Consider the following 15723-nt stretch of genomic DNA (forward strand, 5'->3'; position numbering starts at 1 on the left):
AGTTCTTTCAAAAACAACTGTAGGTCCTGACTCAGGATATCATTTAATTACTCCAATTCAAGTCCATCTGTGCTGGCATAGCCTGGCCAGCAACTTCGCCTCCTTCTGCCATTCTCACCCTAGGACCTATAGCTCCATCAGCAGTACGAGATGATCTGCTAATCAAAGAGACCAAAGGATCAGCAGCTTCCCCTGTGCAGCATCCTCGCCTTTGCATCTGTTACAGCATCTTTGCCTCCTGCTTAATGCAGCAGTGTTTGACTGCGCACAGCTAGATGACTACGGGGAACTTCCCACTAATGAATGTTCATCAAGGGCTTGCAGGGTAATTGAAACCGTAATTGAACTTTGTGATGGGAATGGCGTTGAGGCTGAGACGCAGTATTTGGATCAAAGTCTCCAGGAATAAACTTGCTGCACTCTGAGAGTGTGTGGCCGTATGAAAACCCAAAGGAAGCAGGAGAACAGGTGCTGGTGTTCACACTGCTGGAGGAAATAATTAAGAACATGAAATCATGATGTCTGCATAGATTCATGGATGTCTTCATGGTATTTCTCCAAGCTCTTCACATACTGAAGATACAGTCTCTACTTCACCGGGATATGGGGAAGGGAAGAGGATGGGATGAAGGCACACATGATACAGGACGCAACCTGCTCCTATCAGCAGCTGAGCATAAGTGCAAGCTCTCAGCAGCTGAGCACGCCCTGCAAAACCATGTCCCTTCACGAAAAAATATCAAGGGGTCACTGCTCAGTTTGGACCTGATGAAGGCTGCACTCTCCAGAGGGCCAAACATTTTCACCTAGCACCACAGATCCAGCCAAGGAGCTATGTGAGGACTGCTCAAGTCAGTGGCAAGACACGTACAAAGTAAGCAAGCCATGGATAAAGCCCTAAGCAGAAAAAATTTACCTCCTTGCCTGTAAACACTAACAGATGGGACATGAAAATTTTGGTTTTCAAGTTTGCAGCTGCAGCCACCCTGACGAGCAAGGAAGCACCATAACATCTGCTCTCCTGCAACACCAGTACTCCTCCTGTAAGACATATTCACAGCTACTCTGCCCTCCCAGGCACTGCTTCTTCCCTCTGGCCACTGATAACCTTGCCTTCCACTTGCTTCCTTTGGGCTCACTCACAGAAGTGGAAAAACAGCTTGTTTGAGACTCACTAGTTTCATTTGCTGCATTTTCTGCTGCCATCTTCTCAGGCTAAGTCCATGAGACTTGAGAGGTTAAATGGAAAAAAGAGAGATTGGAAACAGGGCGAGGAAAACTTCCGTCTCCTGCTATGAATCTAATAGGATGGTCAGAATAGAGCAGAGAACTCTCAAAGGAAAAATTATGGAAAACCTCCCTGGAGAAGTGATTAACAAAAGGGTTTTCCTCAAACTGCGCAGAGAGTGCACGTTATTACTTGTATAAATTCACACCAGAAAGCTTCAGCTTTAAAATCTAAAACGAACTAGTAAAAATTAACAATGCAGATGATGAGTAATAAAGTAGCAGAAAGTGATGAGATGTGCATAGCATCGCATCAGCCCTACGCTTCTTTCCCACCACGGGGGAACTATACGGCTGCTCATTAAACGCTCGCCCTGAAGTTTACAGAGTTTTGCTACTGTACAAAGCGTGATTTATTAAGCAATGTTCCCTCACGTCTTAACTCGACGCTGCTTAACTACTGCATCCTGTTTTATGGCTGCTGTTTGGGCTGTCAAATGGCGAAACTGGGAGGGCAACAATGAAAGCTTCAGACGTGCCCATGATAAACGGTGGGACCCAAGGTCTTCAGCAATGGGCTCCCATGGTAGCCAGGGAGTCTTGCTGCTGCCAGAATATAAATAATCATCTAGAAACAATTGTGTATTAATGGAGTAAAAAAAAAAAAAATAAAAGATGCCACGGTTCAAGCCACATTTATTTTACAACTCTGCAAGCAGCGTTTTGAAGGGGTTTTTTAATGCTTAGCTTTAGCGAAACACGGTGCATACTGTAGTCATGCATTTCAACAGCAGCAAAGATGTCTTTTTATTTTTGCAGTCTTTTGCATCTTTTCCTTTTACTACTGATCATTCTGTCCCTGGTATTGAGATATAAAACAAGCATAAAGCCTCTGTATATCAGAACTCAAGAGACAAGGAGATGCACACAGTGGGGTTTTTTTTATGACAAGTTGTAAAAAACATCCTTTAAGAATTTAAAAGAGTAAAAAACAGGGAGAAAGAGATGAAGGAGGGGAGCAAGGTGGGCGTGTGTGGCCCTCTCCCTGCCTCCATCCAGAGTCTTTGAGAACTAGCTGATTTAAAGACTCATGAAACAGAACTTCCTATTCATTGTAAGTTTAGCGAACATGGAGTCCCTCTGAAAGTATTACAGCTTATAAATAAGAATAATAATAAAAATAGAAAATTCCCAAACTCCAAAAAATCTGCATATAAAAGTGAAGGCACCTGGCCATTTAAGAAGGGGAGCTGCCAAAATGGGTCAGATTCCTTGACCCAATGAGTGTAAAATCAACAACAGCCTTAGTGAGAACTGAATTTCAAACAAGCTTCTTGATTCCAGCTCTTTAGCAAAAATACCTGCCCCATGTCCGATCCAGACTGCAGATGAGCTTTGGCTACCTCAAGTCACAAGGCAATCAGATATTTCAGATAAAAAAAACAAAATTCAGCATTGCACACAGCTCTGTCAAAACCAAAGATGCAAAGCTATACCAACTATGCATGCTGGAGATAATCACAGAGGAGACAAACTGCCTGGGGTGACAGCTACATGTCAGGGATGGAGAAGGATGACAAATCAGCTCTCCTACATCTCCCATCTCTGCTCTTCCCAGATCTTAGCCAGCCCAAACCATGAGGCTCAGCAGCAAAGACACAAGAAGCATGAATGCTTTTGCCTGCCAAGCTTTAAGTTAGGCAGAATCTCTCTTTGGGTAGCAATAAGAATGGGATTTATCACAGAGGTGTCAAGAAAGCCTTGTCTACAGTACAGTGCTACTTGTGTAGAGCCAAACACCACTGAACATCACCTTTCTTGTATTTTAGAGCAAGCTGATAGCACAGATGAGGTGATTCAGATTACCTGATAATGTCTGTACTTACTTTAAGGGCTTTGATTAAAGACTTTTCCTCTTGTATAAGTTGCACTGCACATTGTCAGATGGGATCACAGAATCATCAAGGTTGGAAAAAACCTCTAAGACCATCAAGTCCAACCATATACCCAACCCAACCGTGTCCCAAAGAGCCACGTCTACATGTTTTTTGAACACCTTCAGGGATGGTGACTCCACCACTTCCCTGGACAGCCTGTTCCAGTGCTTCATCACTCTTTCAGTAAAGAATTTTTTCACAGTATACAATCTAAACATCCCCTGGCGCAACCTGAGCCCATTTCCTCTCTTTCTATCGCTTGTTACTTGGGAGAATGGACTGACCCCCACCTCATTACAACCTCCATTCAGGTAGCTGCAGAGAGGGATAAGGTCTCGCCTCAGCCTCCTTTACTCCAAGCTAAACAACTCCAGTTCTCTCAGCTGCTCCTCATAAGACTCGTTCTCCAGACCCTTCACCAGCTTTGCTGCCCTTCTCTGGACATGCTCCAGCACCTCAGTGTCCTTCTTATGCTGTGGTGCCCCAAACTGAACGTGGTACTCAAGGTGAGGCAAAACATCCATTCCCAGGATGAAGGTCTATCATGATGGCAGCGAGGACGTTTCTATCATCAACAGAGATCATGATGATAAGAGTCAACATAGATGGAAGAGTGGAAGGCCTTGTGGCTCCCTTGTGGAGAGAGCAGGAAAAGATAATCCTTAGTAACATATTATTGGTCCATGTCCATAAAAAGGAAAGCCTAGAGAAAGTAGCATTGTGCAGAGGATGAAGGACAAGACAAAAGAGAGTCTCTGAGTGACCCACTGGAACACAAGAAGCCTTTACAGTACGTACCTTCAAGGTGAAGCCACATTAACCGTCCTTTAACCGAGGTGATAGAAGCAACACATATCTCTGCAGGATTCCTGGGGTTCACTGCCTCCAGCTTCATATTCTTAGTAAAGCCACGGCTAAAGGATGTCTGAAAGAGTCAAGGACCAACACTGAAGCATGTCACTGCAGCATTGCATGACTTTAATAAGGATGTCCACTGAGAAGTATAAACTTAGCATAGTTTGCCTTACACTGGAAGTGCACGATACACCGAAGAACACAAAAGCATCCAGATTCAAAATGGAGCTGTCCTGGACATCCGTATGAAAAACAGTGATAGCAACAAATCAGTAAGCAAGGTATTCCATGGTTTACTCCAGTCCCTAACTCTCAGAGACTGAGAGGAGGCTACTCCACATGCTAATTATATTCAAACACTTGTTAGTGATGCATTTGCTGGCCTCTATTAGTGATGAGATACTACACCAAGGATTCCCAGACCTGCTGAGCTTGAGCATCTCTGATCTTGCTGGGAGAAACCTTGTAAAGTCAATAACCCATCTTGCCTCAGACCACAAAAACTTCTTCACACGTTTAGTGGCCCAGACTGATTGAGGCTGGTGGAATTTGAGTAACCTATTCAAACACATTTTTCTTCTTGGAGCATTCTATTTTCAACATACAAGTTCCTTCAGGTACGTAAGCTCCTAAGTTGCAGGTGGGTGTAGACAGAGCCAGTTGTTTCCCGTCATAGCAGTACCTCTGTACACTTCAACACACCAACAAAGAAACAGGTCTTTCACAGGTTATCTGAGCCCTCCGCTGACCTCCCACTCCTCTCCAGCAAAGGCAAAGCCAGGCCAGATATTACAGCAACGATCTCTAAATGAGTGGTCATCACCCCAAGTAAGAAACACAGGGCCAAAGGATAGAATTGTGTAATAGTTGGGTTGGAAGGGACCTTAAAAATCTTCTAGTTCTGAACTCCTTGTCATGGGCAAAGACACCTTCCTCTAGACCTGGTTGCTCAAAGCACCATCCAACCTGTCCTTGAACATCTAACCTCACTTTGAATAATCAGTGAGAGCTCTTTGTGAGACTAAAACCTTCTGGATTTGTTCTTTTTTTTCATCCACAGGCCTTCCAAGAAAGTGCTGCTAGTCTCAAATGTTGCATGGACTGTCGCAACCCTTGCTCAGCACACAGATCAGCCTCCTCCTGTAAAAGCTGCTAATGGCCAAGACAGCACAAATGCAGGGCGAGTTTGCTTAAATGCCTTTTATGTTGCCTAACAAGGAAACGTCATTTATCACACACCGGTTCCTTTCATTGCAGTTCGGTGCTGGAGGCTAATTTATACAGAATCAATAGCGAAACAGTTAGCTGGGAGTTTATTTTACTAAGCGTTTGGTCATGTCAATCCATTTCATAACTGCCTCTCCTTGTTAAACATCCCCCCCGGGGAAAAAATTCCAGCATATCCACTTCCAGAACCGGCACTCGGTAGAAGATGTGCTTGCAATAACAGCTTCTATCGAAGAGCTGCTCACAGCCACGAAACAAATGGACCAACCTGCCAGGGAGGCTGCACAAGCGACAACAGTGAGATTACATCTCTCTGCAGAGAACTGTGTTATTGAGAGTGAAAAAGTAACAGACACATGCTCATCTGATGAATGCTTCTTTAAAAAAAAAAAAGTACTTAGACCTGATTTAATCTTTGGAGGGTATTACGCAGAGACCGTCAGTGCTGAGAGCACAGACCCATTAACTACCACAATGAAAAGAGATATAAAGTAAAGGAGCGGTGCTTTCAGAAGAGATGTGACAGTCGTCCCACTCGAGTGGTGTGATGCAGCACTGCCTGCCTTCAGCTCTTTCAGAAACTCTCAGTTAAAGTCTCCTGAGGCAGAGGTTTTTGCGTAGGATGGCACAATAAAGGGGACAGAGAAATTCCAACTCTGATTTGATTCCTAGCTCAAACTCTGTTGTTGATCCAGGTCTTCTCAATACAGCAACAGAAAGTGTTCCAGTTCACCAATTCACCATCAAACGTCTGTTCCGAGCCAGGCTGCCCTTGGCCAACACAGATGAGGAAGGCCACGCAAAACCACAGCTGGTGTCTTGTGAGACTGTCACCATTCTGCTGTTCAAAAAACACCCTGTCACCCAGCCGCGTGACTTCTGAAAGGCTACGTAACTCCTGCTGTTTGTTCACTGTTCACACCACTTCTTTTTTGTCTTCTTTTTTTTTGCAAACCTTTCTGCACTCATTTCAGGTACCACCACATTTTCAGTTACTGATGAGATCTCAGCTTCCACCAGTTGATGGGAGCATCATGAAGAGCACGAGGTTATTGGAAAAGGTGGAAGGCTACATCTGCCTTTCACCCAATGATGAATACCTGTCACGAATAAGTCAGGACAGACTGTCATTACCAGCAAACAGCCTGCAAAAGACTGTTTCCAAAGCTCTGAATCTTGATGGCCCTCAGCGTAACGATGTGTTTACTCACTCTCTCATCACCGTTGCTGTATCGAGGAAGCACATGAACCATCCCGAAGATCAGAATATCCAGGCGGGTTAATCACTCCTCTCACACTGAGCTCAGTGGTTTCAACCTTAGCTTTTAAATACTTTTGGTTTGGTTAAATGTATACTCATGGAAACCGGAGAAAACACCCAAAATGTGAAAAGGGGCAGACAACACCACGCAATTTCTTTACCTATTTTAATTTTTTAATATCACTTGAATTACTTGTAATGGTCAGTTGAGACCCTTCCTGTGCTAGGTGCTTTACAAACTCAGAGAGGAGATGAAGAGCAGGACATCTAAATTAATCATATAAAGATAAGAATAACATTATTTTCTCTTTTAGGGATGAAGACCTGAACCATTTCTCTAGCTTCCTTCTTAAGGCAGACTCATGGTGGTCTGGGGGAAGCTCCCAAAGCCTTGCTGCAGTTTTTCTGTGCAAGCCGTTTTGTTTCACATGGATCCACAGGAGCAACACAAAGGCAAAAAAGGGAACTTACGTTTCTAAAGCACAGGTGAGGCGCTGCCTCCGCTCCACAGTGCTTCTGGTAGTCTGCCCAGTCAAAGTCCTGGCCAGAGTAACCTGGAGGATGATAAAACAGAAAGTGCCATCAGCCACCACTTCACACCAGACAAGAAAGCATGAAATGGACCCTAAGCAGAGGACCATTTGGGTTTCAGCATTCCACCCTGCCTCAGTGAACTCTACAGTATCAGCAGACAAGCTCTCTGGATGTCTCTTTATACACCATGAGAGCCAACGCCAATGCTTCTCCAGCCCACACTCACATGCCTTCTCCATTTCACTTTGAACACTCCAGGCCTTTGTTAACAAGCAATAAAATAGTTTTTTTCCGTTTTTTCCCGTTTTCTGTGAGCATCTTCCAGGCTTGAACAAACCCATAACTACTGAGAAGTGCTACTGTCTCCAATTTCCAGGTGGGACCCATCATGGACTTCTTTCTCCTTTCTTTATTTATCCAAAAGATGGTGTTATGGAGCTGGACATCAAGGGTCCTTCAGCAGTGGACAGGGAGAGGACCAGCACTGTCAGAAGCTGACCCATCCTCTTTCTGTAATCATAAGATAAATTTTCCCCTCTCTTCATTGGTAAGGATGCACCCTCCATGACTGACTTTCCAGCAGCTCAGCGTACATGAGCTGAATCCCATCACAGTAAGCATGTTATCCAAGGCTGTGTAGAAACCTGGAGCAGGGCAGGAAAGTGAACCTAGACTTCCCAGCTCCCAGACTAAAGTCTCAGCAACTAGCTGATCCTTTCCAACCTCTGCTTCTAGGAAAAATGGGAGGCAACACTGATTTATATGAGCATTTCTCTAACAGTCCCATCACAAACCAGACATCTTGCTCATCTACTCTTCTTACCTGGCTCACTAGGCAAAAAATTCTTGGGACAGAGAATGTTTTGGTGGTGGTGTTTTTTTTCCTTTTCAGTGTTTTTATTTTTTTGTTCACCTCTTAATCTATTTTTTTGTATTACTTGAAACCAGTGAGTGCTAATCCTGCCCAGGGCCCTGTGACAATACTGCTGATACTCTAATAAGACGATTGCAGAACTACTCTCACTGGAAAGTTTTAGGAGTCACCTGAAGGCCAAACTGTCCCCTCAATCTCCCAGTCTGGCATCTCAGCCCGGCCTCATCTCATAGAACATCTCTTAATGCCTTTTTCATTGACAGTCAAAAAGGGACACTCAAGATCAGGTGGGAATGAATCATTTACAACAATGAAAACTGTGACAGTTTTTGTAGGCAAGAAAGGACTGGAATACTGTGCAGACTCACCTATCAGTCACCCAGATCCAAAAACAGAGTGGTAAAAATTTTAAAGTCCCCAGCATCCAGCTAAGATGCAAGTATCTGGGCTAAGATGAACTTCTAATCCTAATGATTGCATACATGACAAACAAATTAATGAGATAAAGCCTGGAGCTAAGATGCCTGTCTCTCTAGGGCATAAAAGTGTATAATAATTGGAAAGCTAGAAATAGACACGCACAGGAAAGTAAAAAGGGGAATTATTTATAGAGAATGTTCATTTTTCATACAAAACATATAAAAAAATCCTTGCACCATTTTTTAACAACCAATTTCTGCAACAGTATTTTCTTCCCCCTTCTTCTCCATCTCCCTTTTTCTCTCCAGTTATTTGTGTGCCAGATACTTCCCAGCTTTGTAAAATGAAATGGAAAATAGGAGAAGTGCACATCACTTCGCGTCAGAAGGGGATTCATCTGATGGCATACAGATGCTTGCAGTGGAGACATCTCTAGCTGTGCCTGTCACCCTGGGTTGCCTAAAGAGCCAATGGAGAAACAGGGTGATTTATCTGTCCTCTTGCAAAAGCAGCAGAACCACCCTGTGGAAGTCCCTCTCACTCTCCACTGACTCCAGAAGAAGGTGATGGGCTCAGGTGGGGACAGCCACAGTGTACTGCCTACATTAAATCACCTGGGGTCCATCCCACCTGCAAGAGGATGTTGCCTTCAGGGATTCAAACACCTGCCCACACCTTGAAGGTATATCTCATCTCCAATTTTAAACCCCTCACAGATGGGTTTTGAATCTTAATTACAAGCCTTGCAAAATCTTGGCACAGAGGACGGAAAGGGCACACCGACAAGGTTTCAGTGAGGTATAAAAACTCATCTGTGTCATCACCACACAACCACCTCTTGGCTTGGCCCTGAATCACTGCAATCACTGGAAGACCTTTTGCTGTAGACTTCACCAGGAACAAAACCCGGGAAGGCAGTTAGAGAATTTACCATAACTCACTTCAGCAGCCCCGCGAGGAGGCCTCCAAGGGGAGCATACTCAGGAATTGGCTTCAGCCAAACCTGGACCTGTACGTGGCCTTTTCCTGGAGCATCATGACATAAGGCACCTCCTTTAGCACATGGGGAGGTACCATGTACCCAGTACCTCCATCAGCACATGCGATTCACGTACTGCCCTCTGGCGAGGCTCAGCACAGCACGTTCAAAGCCTTGCTTGTGAGATTCAAGTGCTGCTCCTCAAACGTGTGAAACCTCGTTGTGTTTGTTACCTCAGCTCTCAGCATAGAAGAGCCCAGCACTCTAAACAGCAGTAATTCTAACAATACAAATGTACTGGAGGTTTGGGAAATGGCATTTCCTTAGTAAGCCTTACAAGTAGAAGCATTACTGGAACATTTTTCCCCTTCTCTTATTAGTTCATAAAAAGGAACAATGGCTGTTACTCTGAAGGGAAGGGGTCTATAAATCCATCCCTAATAAATATAAACAGTGCTTGCTCAATGTTTATACAGCAGCAGTAAATGGGTATTAATTTTTGGCACTGTACAGGAAAATACTGCTCTCTGTTTCTATTAGCAAATGTTTGCACCTCCTGTTCATGACTCATCTACTGTGTGTTTGGCTTCAGCAAAGGTCTGATAGGCAAAGAGGCAAGAGAACGGGTACCAGACAGATAAAAGACTCTGAACCCAAATACCCCAACCTGGCACGCTGTTCTGATGAAATAAAGTCAATTAATTTTAAAATCAGGAAACATCCTTGTGAACTATAAATTAACCAGAAAGTCCAAGCTCAAAATACAGCAAAGAAATCCATCTCACAAAAAGAAAAAGGACTTGTTCAGTTGTCATCTTCTGCTCCACAGGAACTTCTTGCCTTTCAACAGGGCAACACGAAATACTGTCAACATGTCCTTTGCTAAGGGTGATGTTAGCTGGGAATGGGTGAGTGCTAGGGAGGCAGGAGGCTGCCGAAATTTCGTTCACGAAGGGGGAGTTCTGGAGACCCTGCAGCAAGTAGAGCTGTCCAGAAATTTGGGTGGAAATGGTGGGATTTCCTCCTCCTTCTGCACGCCAGCTCACATCACAGCCATCCTCACCTTCGCAGCATTGTAGCCCGCTTTTATCATCCTGGTTATTTTTTTTTATCCAAAGCTGGTATTATTCTGCTCACAGAAGACTGGCTGCCTCAATGGGGGTTTGGATGCTTTTCACTTTCCCTCTGCTTTATTTTTTCTTTTGACAGCTTGTGGTTTTTCTTCGTGCTTGCTTTATTTTTTAAAAGAAATCACCTCAACGTCTGATTACATTTTAGTGACTCATCGAGCATGTCTGCCAATAGAAGAGGTTTTTGACACCAAAGGTGCTAAAATGCACTTTCAGCTGGGAGCTTTCATTCACAGTGTAAGAAATACACCAATATACAGCATGCATCTATCTGCCACTTGCTTTACACCTTTTTAATAGCTTCCCTCTGGGACTTGTGATCTGACAGCAGAAAGCAAACTTTATTTTCATCAGAGGAATGAGTGGAGACTTCCTACAACTTCTTAGGAGGCTAGGTGGACTCCAATCACCAGACATCAGACCAGACACCCACTTCATCCATAGACTTTACCAGCCAAGTTGAAAAATATCCAAATGATGGATGCTACAGCCACTTCTAAAAATACTGGCATCTAAAAGAGAGTTGGCATGCACTTGACCCATAAACCACCATCTCAGACAGGCTTTGTACCAGCATGGGTTGGAAATTATTAGGCCATGACCCTGTAAAGAGAAATGTCTGGCCTATGGTCTACTTCAGTTAATTAGCCGGCCTGGGAGAAGGTGCGTATGCATTTACAGTGGAAAAACCAAAACATTCCAGTTAATTTCATTTTTAGCAATTTCTCTGGCCACTATCAGTGAGCAGTTATACAGGCGTTATCATTACACCTGGATTTAAGCAGGAGGAAGCTGAAGCATCCAGACAGCACGTTTATTTCAGTAAAAGCAACGGCATAATCATAGACACACTGTATGAAGCGACACGCACAGGACTCCAGGACTTTGGCGGGAATTTCAAATTACACGTATTGAAGAGACACTCTGAATATATAGAAGAGGACTCTGAAAACTGGATAGGGAATAACCCTTTGGTTCCCTGGGTTTGGTAGCAGCATACTTTTTTTTCCCAAAATTAAGACAAATCTGAGTGCACAAAACTTTTTCTTTTCTTTTTTTGAGGCATTTCTTTTTCTCCCAAGCAACACCAACTTTTGGCAAAGGGTCAACATCCCAGCCAGCTTCAGAAACCTAAAATTCCAGAGAACCAACAAAATTAGCAAGAGAAGAAATATGGCTGGGGCACTGCAGGTGGCTGTCTGAAAATGCAAGTAATTAACTACACTGCTACAAAGTTGGGAAATAGCACGGTTGGAGGCTGCTTCTCCTGGCTCTGACCTGAATGCTGTTCGCAATTTGCCCTCGCCTGGGATTTTTTTGAGACAGGTAAGGAAATGCCTACATGCTCCTGGGCAGGCAGCTGTGAGTTTTGTTCAGATATTTAGATTTAGGAGCTTTGCTTGGCCTCAGCATGGTACGAAAGTGGATGCTACAGGGATATGCCTGGTTTGCCTCTAGCATGATATGACTTTTAATGCTCCTTTTGCTCTCTATACACACATAGCATCGCTAAGATGCATTTCACAGGAATTCATTAGGCTTTGGTGCAGCTTGCCTCAGACTACAAAGCACACAGACATCAAATCACCAGCAAGACACGTTTGAAGAGATGTTCGTGGGCTGGTATGAGCCAAAACAGCCCCTGTGACTCCAGAGGTGATGCTCTGCAGTGAACAGCATCATGGTTTTAAAGGAAGTTAGAGCAAGCAAACTTCCTTCAGAGGACAGCTGCAAATCACTAAGAAGGAATACGAACCCTTGGGAGGTGTGAGATTGACTCCGTTTTTAAGGCACCACTGTATTGGCAAGATCCCCAAGGAATCCGCATGGCAAAGCATTGAGATTTTGCTGGGTTCAGGTCTCAAGTCATCAATGGTCACTTGCAAATAGTGATTGTTAAAAACCTAAGGAGTGAAAAAGAAGAAACCAAAATCAGATGCTAAATTTGCTGTAACATTAAGTAAAGTTGAAAGCTGCAACAGCCAGACCCTGGAGTCAAACTACTCCTGAAAATAATCCACTCTCACCTCACACTTTTCCTCAAAGTATTTCTACCAAACCAATCCGAGCCTGAGTTTTAGAAATGGGTGAAAACTGAGGCAAGGACAAGTGCAGGTGTACCCACAGCTGAGTAAGGACTGGAGGCAAGCCTGGAGACCCCACAGCCTTCCTCTCTCTTCACTTTGAGAGTGTGGATTAAATATCCAACTACTGCTTCCATCCAGCTGTTTTATTTCAAAAGGTTTCCCAGATGTGCAGGGAGAATATATTTGCATGGAGGTGAAACAAAGATAAAAGAGGAATCCCTCTTTTTTCATGGAAGTGGTAGATGGACCTGCTCATCCCCATTGCATCTAAGTACATACAGTCAGCTGGTGATGCTTACAGGAAAGAAACAATTAATTAATTAGGAAAATTCATAGATTTTAAACATATTTCTTAATCTGTTCTCCAGCCAATTAAGTACCACTCTCGAGTTTTTCTAAATGTGGTGGAAATCAGTAAGAGGCTCCTAATCAGGCTCTTTTCATCCCTCCTTTCTGGGAGCTCACCTTGGTCACTGATGCAGGACAGATATGAAACGGCTCCCTTATATTCACCGCCTCCAGCTTCATCCCCACAGTGAAGAAGTGGTTTCGCAAATCAGCATGGTCCTGCAGGAAGAGATGGAGAAGAGGAACACATGGTATGTCAGTGATGTTCACCAAGGAGGGGCCGATACACCTGAGTAACTATTTGAAAGGTGTCCATGTGGGTTTTGTCACTTAGCTGATGACCAGACCGACCCTCAGCTCCAACTGGGTGCTCCTGATCTTTATGTTCTTTTCATGTGAACTCAACCACTGAAAGACTCCTAGAGGAGAGATCTGCAGGGCCAGTCCCCTCATATCTAAAATGCAATGTGCATCCATCTCATCAGCAGCACCTAACTTGAACTTGGTCAACAAGGAGATAGCACTCACCAAAACGAAAAACCAATCTGAGAAATGGCTATTTGAAAATGTCCCCTGGGCAGAGTCTCTTCACCTCTGATAGCCACTACCACCTGAGAGCAACTGAGGGTCTGAAGGTGTGAGGACCTCACCTGATGTCCCCCAGGGTAATGCACAACACAGACACAAACAGCTCAGGATGGCCTTGATTTACACTGATGGATGTCCAGCTCCTGCAGGCACCAACATAAGGACCTGTGTTGGTTTCCATGTGTTGCAAGGTGGAAAGGTCTTTTCTCCAGACAGAAGACTAAAGGTGGACGAAGGCCCATACAGTGAATTTGGACCCAAAATGTGAGCAATAAGAGAATATCTTGGTGGGAAAACATGCAATTGTGTTCAGGTAGATGCCCACCACAACACTTTCACTCAGGATCAAACTCAGCTGTACCCAGAAGGTTCCAGTCAGCAGCTTTGGGAACGGCAGCAGGATGCTTTCCTGAAACTCAGGAACATCCTAGGTTCAACTCCCTGATTTGACACCAGTTTAGTGTCTAACATCTATCAAATTACTCTCCATCCCTCGTGACCTGTGTTTAATAGGCTTACAAGTTGGCATCCTAATTCCACAGTAATGACCGTATTTTGTGTTCATTCAATAAAAATGTCCTACAGTATTTCTAAACCATCTGTGCTTTAGCCAATACAAGCATAAAAAGAGATGGTATTATATTTAACACACACAGACAACTCCAAAATACATGCAGAAAGCTTTCTCTCTCTAATAAGTGGTTAGCAATGTCATTCCCATCTACATTCATTGCTACACGTTGTACTCTTGTTCCAAAACAATTTCCTATTGATCCGAAGTTGTTCGTCATTGTGCTTTCTTTTCCCAAGAACTGTTCTCACTTGCAGACTTAACAACTTCTATTTTGGGCTCCTACATTCCTGGTGTCATTATAGATAACGATTTTTACAAGCTCCAACCACGGCTAAATTAATTGTTTTCATCTTGCCAGCCTGCGATGTTAACGGAGACTTTCCTGTGAGAACCAAAAAGCACTTTAAAAAAACCAAAATCACGATGGATTTAGTCTCACAGCAGAAGTATATACTGACGGGGAAACTAAGGAAGATTTAGCAATAATGGCCCAGAGCCCAATGAACTAATGGCTGAGTAAGGAGCAGACATTCAGAAGTCTGGGCATCCTGCAGTGTAGCATAACCGCAGCAGTCGCTTCCACATCACTAAAGCCCCAGAGAGACAGGAGACCCATTTTTAGCAGTTTTTCACAGACAACGTTTCATTGAATAGAAGTCTGAACCAGGGAAGAGAATCTGGCTCCTTGTACACAGAGGTTGCACAGTACCAGGGACGCATCGGACGGACAGGTTATCAAAACTGCCATCTTTAATACTGAAAAGCTGGAAAACGATGATGGCTGCAAAAATCAGACCTCGCCAGCTCTGAACTTTAAATCTCCAAAGGCAAAAAGCATGGGGGGCTGCCTCCTCCTCCACGAGCATCCACACTCGGCGTCTCTTAATCCTAAGGGTGAGGTTGTAAAGAAAAGACAACTTTGCAAAATGTACATCTGGAAGCAGGATGTAGATGCTAGACTACAGCATCTTCCCACCAAAAGTTCCACGATTCAATTCACGCTCGTATCCAGCTTCAATACATAATAAGCCAAGATCCACCGAAGTACTTAATCATGTTTATCTTTAAACATGCAAGTAGTTTCATCAACTTTCAGTGATTTGTTGATTGAGAACAAAATATCTCGAGACCAAACCACACTGCTTCTCATTTTTATTTTAATCTGTTTCTTTGGTTCTTCCCCTTCTATTTGTTTGTCCCTTTTCAAAGGGACAAAAATAATCAGGCAGGGGAAAGAAAAAAAAGAAGCTAATACCATTTAAAGCTATTTTACTTCAAAAGCATATCCCCTTTTCTTCATGTACCTTAGGATCAAACCTCCTTTCTCATTCAGCGTAACATGCAAATATCTTCCCAACTAAATTAATAGTGAGAGTGAAATCACGAGGGAAGTTCATGGGCTCTTGGGTATGTCTCCCTTTTGAGGGTCAAAATCCTCTTTGAAGCAAAATTGTACATTTGTTTGGAGAAGGGCTGCAAAAGTAAAAAGCTCGTCTGTGTTAAATGTCATTTTTGAGATGGAAAAGCTTTCATGGAGAAAAAAAGCCTTTGTATCGTACCTCTCTGGTAAATGGGCAGGGTCTGGATATTTGATCTCTCTCATATATTTGCTAAAGAGAAGCATCAAAACTTACAGAAGCAGCCTTAGATTTTTGCAGGCACAAAAGGAAAAAAGAGATCTT

General features: G+C 43.6%; 1 protein-coding gene across 1 annotated transcript in view; it reads right to left on the minus strand.

Moving 5' to 3' along the window:
- Positions 1-15723, minus strand: part of LOC104271600 (scm-like with four MBT domains protein 2) — a gene marked incomplete at both ends in the record, with an annotated part of 36843 nt that overhangs the window by 927 nt on the left and 20193 nt on the right. Inside the window, 4 exons of the mRNA XM_009866320.1 lie at positions 3963-4089; positions 6979-7061; positions 12201-12348; positions 12997-13098. Of these exons, the coding sequence (XP_009864622.1) occupies positions 3963-4089; positions 6979-7061; positions 12201-12348; positions 12997-13098 (460 nt within the window). The remainder of the gene's footprint in view (positions 1-3962; positions 4090-6978; positions 7062-12200; positions 12349-12996; positions 13099-15723) is intronic.

The sequence above is a fragment of the Apaloderma vittatum genome, unplaced genomic scaffold (assembly GCF_000703405.1).
Source record: "Apaloderma vittatum isolate BGI_N311 unplaced genomic scaffold, ASM70340v1 scaffold12600, whole genome shotgun sequence".
NCBI lineage: Eukaryota > Metazoa > Chordata > Aves > Trogoniformes > Trogonidae > Apaloderma > Apaloderma vittatum.